We start from the raw sequence: 6,526 nt of genomic DNA, 5'->3' as shown, positions 1-6,526 counted from the left end.
CTTCTGGACAGACTGGAGAGGTGGGTTGGCCTCTCCGGTCCAGTTCTGAATTGGTTGAGGACCTATTTAACCTGTCGAGAGTTTTTAGACACCCTTGGTTACCATAATTAAGAGAAAATACAAATCACAGGTGGCATTCTACAAGGTTCGATTTTGGTTTCAGTACTGTTCAGTTTACATATGTTACCATATGGAACCGTTATCAGGAAGCACCACATTGATTTTCACTGCTGCGCAGCGATGCACAACTTTACATTTCTGTGGCACCAGAGGATTTCAACTCCATGGATAAATTATTAGACTGTATTAGTAATTTAAATACTTGGATGGCTCACAACTTCCTCCAGCTAAATCAAGACAAGACGGAGTGTCACGTTCGTTGAGAGACGGGTCAGACCAAGGTGCAGCGTGGTATGCGTACATGTTCATTAGAACGAATAAACACTAGACAAAACAACAAAAGCAACGTAACGCGAAGCTCAACAGTGGCTACACACAACAAGCCAAACACGAGTCAAGATCGCACAACTAAGGTAGGCAACCAGGCTACCTAAGTATGATCCCCAATCAGAGACAATGATCGACAGCTGCCTCTGATTGGGAACCACACCCGGCCAATATAGATCTAAACATACTAGATCTCCACATAGAATTACACATTACATAGATACTCACACCCTGACCAAACCAACTAGCGAACTCTATGTCAGGGCTTGACAGTACCTCCCCCCCAAAGGTGCATACTCCGGCCGCACCAACCTGACTCATTAGGGGAGGGTCCGGGTGGGCATTCAGCCTCGGAGGCGGCTCCGGCTCCGGGCGTGATGACCTCTCCCTCTTTGCCTCCCCGTTGCACCCCTGGTCTGGTCTGGTCTGGACCTCGGCGCGATCCTTCCCCTCTCCTTCCTCCCACGATACACCAAGCCCTGTCTGGACCCTGGTGTGGGAGGCCCCGAACCTGGAGAGGGGCTGACGTCTGGGCCTGGAGTGGAGCCGCTGACCGGAGCTGAACTGGACCCCGGTGGAGCGGACTGCTCTGGCTCCGGAGTGGAGCCGCTGACCGGAGCTGGACTGGGCACCGGTGGAGCGGACTACTCTGGCTCCGGAGTGGATCCGCTGACCGGAGCTGAACTGTACCCCGGTGGAGCGGACTGCTCTGGCACTGGACTGGAGCAGCTGATCAGAGCTGGACTGGGCCCCGGTGGAGCGGACTGCTCTGGCACTGGAGTGGAGAAGCTTACCGGGCTGCGGACACGCACCACTTGTCTGGTGCGAAGAACAGGCATGGGCCGCACCGGGCTGGGAACACGCACCACTGGTCTGGTGCGAGGAGCAGGCACGGGCCGTGCCGGACTGGAGACGCGCACCACTGGTTTGGTGCGAGGAGCAGGCACAGGCTGTGCCGGACTGGGAACACGCACCACTGGTCTGGTGCGAGAGCAGGCACGGGCGTACCGGGCTGGCGACACGCACCACTGGTTTGGTGCGAGAGCAGGCACGGGCTGTGCCGGACTGGATACATGCACCACTGGTTTGGTGCAGGGAGCAGGTACGGGCTGTGCCGGACTGGGAACACGCACCACTGGTCTGGTGGGAGGAGCAGGCACGGGCCGTGCCGGACTGGATACACGCACCACTGGTTTGGTGCAGGGAGCAGGTACGGGTCGTACTGGACTGGATACGCGCACCACTGGTTTGGTGCGGGGAGCAGGTACGGGGCGTACCAGGCTGGGGAGGCGCACTGGTGACACAGTGCGAAGAACCGGAGCAGGATATACTGGACCGTGGAGGCGTACTGGAGGTCTGGAGTGTACAGCTGGCACAACCCGTCCTGGCTGGATGCCCACATTCGCACGCCACGTGCGGGGCACTGGCACAGGACGCATTGGGCTGTGAATGCACACTGGTGACACAGTGCGTATCTCCGCATACCTTGGTTCCTCAATGAACACACACTCCTTTTTTTGCCTGACCAGCTCCTCTCTCCGTGCATCCACTACTTCCTTCTCCCTACGGGCCTCCTGCAGCGCCTCCTCTTGAAGGGAGCTCTCCTGCTCAATTCTCACTATCAGCCCCCGTAATGTGGTGGCCTCCTCTCTTAAACTGCAGATCCGCAGGTCTTGGAGGACCTCTAAAAGAGCGGCCTCCTCCTCTACAGTCAGCACTTTCACGGCCTCCTGCTACCTCGTCGTCCACCCCGTGTGCCCCCCCCAAAAAATGTATTGGGGCTGCTTCTCAGGCTTTCTTCGTGACCAAGTCTTTTTAAGTTGCCGTTTCTCCTCCCTTGCTGCCTCTGTCTGCTCCCAAGGAAGGCGATCCATCCCAGCATGGATCTCTTCCCATGTCCATGAAACCTTACCATTTAATATCTCCTCCCAAGTCCATGATTTATGCTTCTCCTGGGCACCCTGCTTGGTCCTTGTTTGGTGGGATCTTCTGTTACGTTCATTGAGAGACGGGTCAGACCAAGGTGCAGCGTGGTATGCGTACATGTTCATTAGAACGAATAAACACTAGACAAAACAACAAAAGCAACGTAACGCGAAGCTCAACAGTGGCTACACACAACAAGCCAAACACGAGTCAAGATCGCACAACTAAGGTAGGCAACCAGGCTACCTAAGTATGATCCCCAATCAGAGACAATGATCGACAGCTGCCTCTGATTGGGAACCACACCCGGCCAATATAGATCTAAACATACTAGATCTCCACATAGAATTACACATTACATAGATACTCACACCCTGACCAAACCAACTAGCGAACTCTATGTCAGGGCGTGACACGGAGGTACTTATTGTTGGAGCCAAATAACAGAGAGAGAATCTAGTCACACATTTTAATTAACGGGCAATAAAGATAAAACACCAGGTAAAAAAACCTAGGTGTTATTTTAGATTCTGAATAAAATTTCGATTCACACATTAGGAATGTGACCAAAATAGTTTTTACCACCTGAGGAACATTGCCAAGATGCGGCCGTTTCGCTCTCAGACTGATACAGAGAGACTCATCAATGCTTTCAATACAAGCAGGCTTGACTGCTGTGATGCTCTCCTGTCTGGTCTACCCATGAAAGCCATTGGTCAACTGCAAAACATACAGAATGCTGCAGCACGGGTACTGATCAAGACCAGACGTAGAGTACACATTACAGCGCTTTAAAGATCTCTGCACTGGCTGCCTGTGAGTTTTAGAATTAATTTTAAGATTGTTTTTTAAATCAATCCACGATTGTAAACCCCAATACATGTCAGACATGCTTTTAAGTTATGTTCCCAGTAGGTCCCTCAGGTCCTCTGGCAGTGGCCTTTTAACTATCCCAAAGCCTAGGACGAAGAGACATTGAGAGGCAGCCTTTAGTTATTATGCCCCCAGCCTCAGGTATAGCCTGCCAGAGAACCCGAGGGGGCCGAAAATGTGGAAATATTTAAAAGAGATCTTAAAACATATCTAGTAGTAGTTGTTGTTGTAGTAGTAGTTGTAGTAGTTGTTGTTGTTGTTTTTGTTGTAGTAGTAGTAGTAGTAATAGTAGTAGCCGACCCGCTCCTCTCTTCTTCTCCCCTCTCTTCTCCTCTCCTCCTCTCCTCAGTAGTTGTAGTAGTTGTAGTAGTTGTAGTAGTAAAGTAGTAATAGTAGTAGTAGTTGTAGTAGTTGTTGTAGTAGTAGTAGTAGTTGTTGTTGTTGTTGTAGTAGTAGTAGTAGTAGTAGTAGTAGTAGTAGTAGTAGTAGTAGTAGTAGTAGTAGTAGTAGTAGTTGTTGTTGTTGTTGTTTTTGTTGTTGTAGTAGTAGTAGTAGTAGTAGTTGTTGTTGTTGTTTTTGTTGTTGTAGTAGTAGTAGTAGTAGTAGTAGTAGTAGTTGTTGTTGTTGTTGTAGTAGTAGTAGTAGTAGTAGTAGTAGTAGTAGTAGTAGTAGTAGTAGTAGTAGTAGTTGTTGTTGTTTTTGTTGTTGTAGTAGTAGTAGTAGTAATAGTAGTAGTTGATGACCCTCTCCACTCCTCTTCTCCCCTCTCCTCTCCTACTATAGAGTTGTGGTAGCTGACCCGCCTCTCTCCTCCAGCTAGTCTCCCTGTCAGGAGGAGGAGGAGGAGGAGGAGGAGGAGGAGTAGTAGTACCACCTTGAAAGCAAGTGTCCAGATGGTGATAAAAGTCATGGTTGTTGTGGGTTCTGTTGTCATGAAGGACAGCTCTCAGTCATCAAGTGTTAAACTCACAGCGCTATAAACACTCTTAGAGCAGATGCATTATGCAAATGAGTGTTTCAAATCTATTTCAGTTTCCAAGTAGGCTCCCATCATAAGAATATAATTATCTTGCATACGTTTGCTTTTCTAATAATAGTAATTAGGTGGGTGCTTATATTTGTCCTATTTCACACATGTGTATTATACGGGGATTGGATATGTTTTTTGGGGGGATATCCCAACTCCCCCTGAGACATCCTCAGAGAGTGGGGTCACGGCCAGCATCTGCCATTATAAACGGCGACCCTGGAGCAATTAGGGTTAAGTGCCTTGCTAAAGGGCACATCGACAGATGTTTCGCCATGTCGTCCTGGGGATTTGAACTAGCAGCCTTTTTGGTAACTAGGCCAACGCTCTAACATCAAACAGCAACTTTTACTCAAATAACTTATGTATGGCAACTTTTATGTCACACCACCATTTATTTTTATTCTGATGATGATCAGACATAATTAACTGTCTGTTCACTCATGCTTGGTCTCTTATGTAAGTTCCTCTAATCAGTTAGTGAACACTTCTCTAAACTAAAGCTGGTAGGATTCCTCTGGTAGTGTTGTCTGTCTGTGACTTTACCACAACTGTTAAATCTGAGATCAACATCTTTAATAAAGGAATATAAAACATGGATCACTATCAGTACAGCTGCTGCTGTTGTCTTTCATTTGAACAATATGGAGGAATACTAGCAACACTGGAGCTAATGCTGGACAGTACTTACAGACTAGGAGAACATCTGATACACAGAGGAAGGAAAAAATACTAATATCTGGTTTTAAGATACAAATCATATTTGTATTATCTAGAAACAGCTTATATCAAGTGTTTGTTCTACCTGGAAGATGTTAAAGTGTATTTGTGTTGATTATGATTCTGTATGAGTGATCTTCACTGTAACAGCTGCAGCATCACAACACAGAGAGGTTTTTGTACGATCAGTAATAGGGATTGTATCACTGTGGTGGACTTTTGGTAGCGGCACCAGACTAGATGTTGGAAGTAAGTAACAAGCTCACTTGATATTTCTTTCTGATTACACTTATTAAGTATGTTATTCTTACACTCTGTCTATGAAAATATTGCGATTTTAGATTTTCAAAATGTTTTAATTGCTTTTGACTGACCCTTCGTTCTAATACATTTTTATTGAATCGAAATGTTAAATTGTAGGTTTATTTTTGTCTGATTTGTATGATTGCAGACTATAACTCTTAATTTTGGTAGGATCACTATTTAATAGCATTGGATATAGTAGTCATTATTGTTGTATTGAGTTCATGGTAGCCTTCACTGTTAGTGTGAAGACAAAAGGTCTCAGTTATGTTTGTAACCAACTTCATGAACTAACATGGTTGATATGTGATTAAAACTAATTTATGCTCAGATTTTGCAAATACTATGAATATGAGAAGGCTATTCTGATCAGATCAATTCCTAAATAATATATGTATGACATGTATAACTGACGCTGTATGACTTGAAACTCTACTTACTTAATACTTGTTCGGTTCATTATTCTGCTTTATCATATTACAGTTTGTGTTTTATCCACATCTTTTACCAATCTAACTTTTACATTAATATTTAGAAGGCATTCCCAAATCACTTTATTTTGATTTGTCCTTTGCTGAAGATAAGCTCTTACTGTAACTGTACTTGATGTAGTTACTTAGTTGATGTGTTCTGTTTGTTCCAGGTAACAGTTCCCCCACCCTCACCGTCCTGCCCCCCTCTAGTGAGGAGCTGTCCAGTACAACAACTGCCACACTGACGTGTCTGGCCAACAAGGGCTTCCCCTCAGACTGGACCATGAGCTGGAAAGTGGATGGGACCAGCAAGAAGCAGGAGGCCAGTCCCGGGGTCCATGAGAAGGACGGCCTGTACAGCTGGAGCAGCACCCTGACTCTCACTGCCCAGGAGTGGACCAAGGCAGGAGAGGTGACCTGTGAAGCCCAGCAGAAATCCCAGACTTCAGTCATCAAGACCCTGAGGAGGGCTGACTGTTCTGGGTAGGACCCCTCAGTCACACCTCTGTGGAGAGAGGATGCTGGTTCCTCTGCTTTGACTTGCTTTTTTCTAAAATCAGTCGTTCTCTGATTTAGTGATCACTCTGGTGTGGACTAACAGGGGGCTAGGCTTGAGTTCATGTGTCAATCCATTCGGTAGATTGAGATTTTGTTAGTTTTAGATTTAATGTGATCTGCTTTTATTCACTATCATGTTTGCTTTGATGCTTCAATTTTGTGATAATGGATTTAAATAAAGATTTTTTTTTGGAATGCA

General features: G+C 46.2%; 1 gene segment (V, D, J or C); it reads left to right on the top strand.

Annotated features, from left to right (window-relative positions):
• Positions 1-4,716: 4,716 nt before the first annotated feature.
• On the top strand, positions 4,717-6,526 carry LOC123481376. The segment is given in 3 exon segments: positions 4,717-4,732; positions 5,126-5,242; positions 5,940-6,526. Coding segments are annotated over 3 exon segments (450 nt in total).

The sequence above is a fragment of the Coregonus clupeaformis genome, chromosome 19 (assembly GCF_020615455.1).
Source record: "Coregonus clupeaformis isolate EN_2021a chromosome 19, ASM2061545v1, whole genome shotgun sequence".
In the NCBI taxonomy this organism is placed as follows: domain Eukaryota; kingdom Metazoa; phylum Chordata; class Actinopteri; order Salmoniformes; family Salmonidae; genus Coregonus; species Coregonus clupeaformis.
Note: the sequence above shows the minus strand (reverse complement) of the source record. Positions and strands in the feature narration are given on the sequence as shown.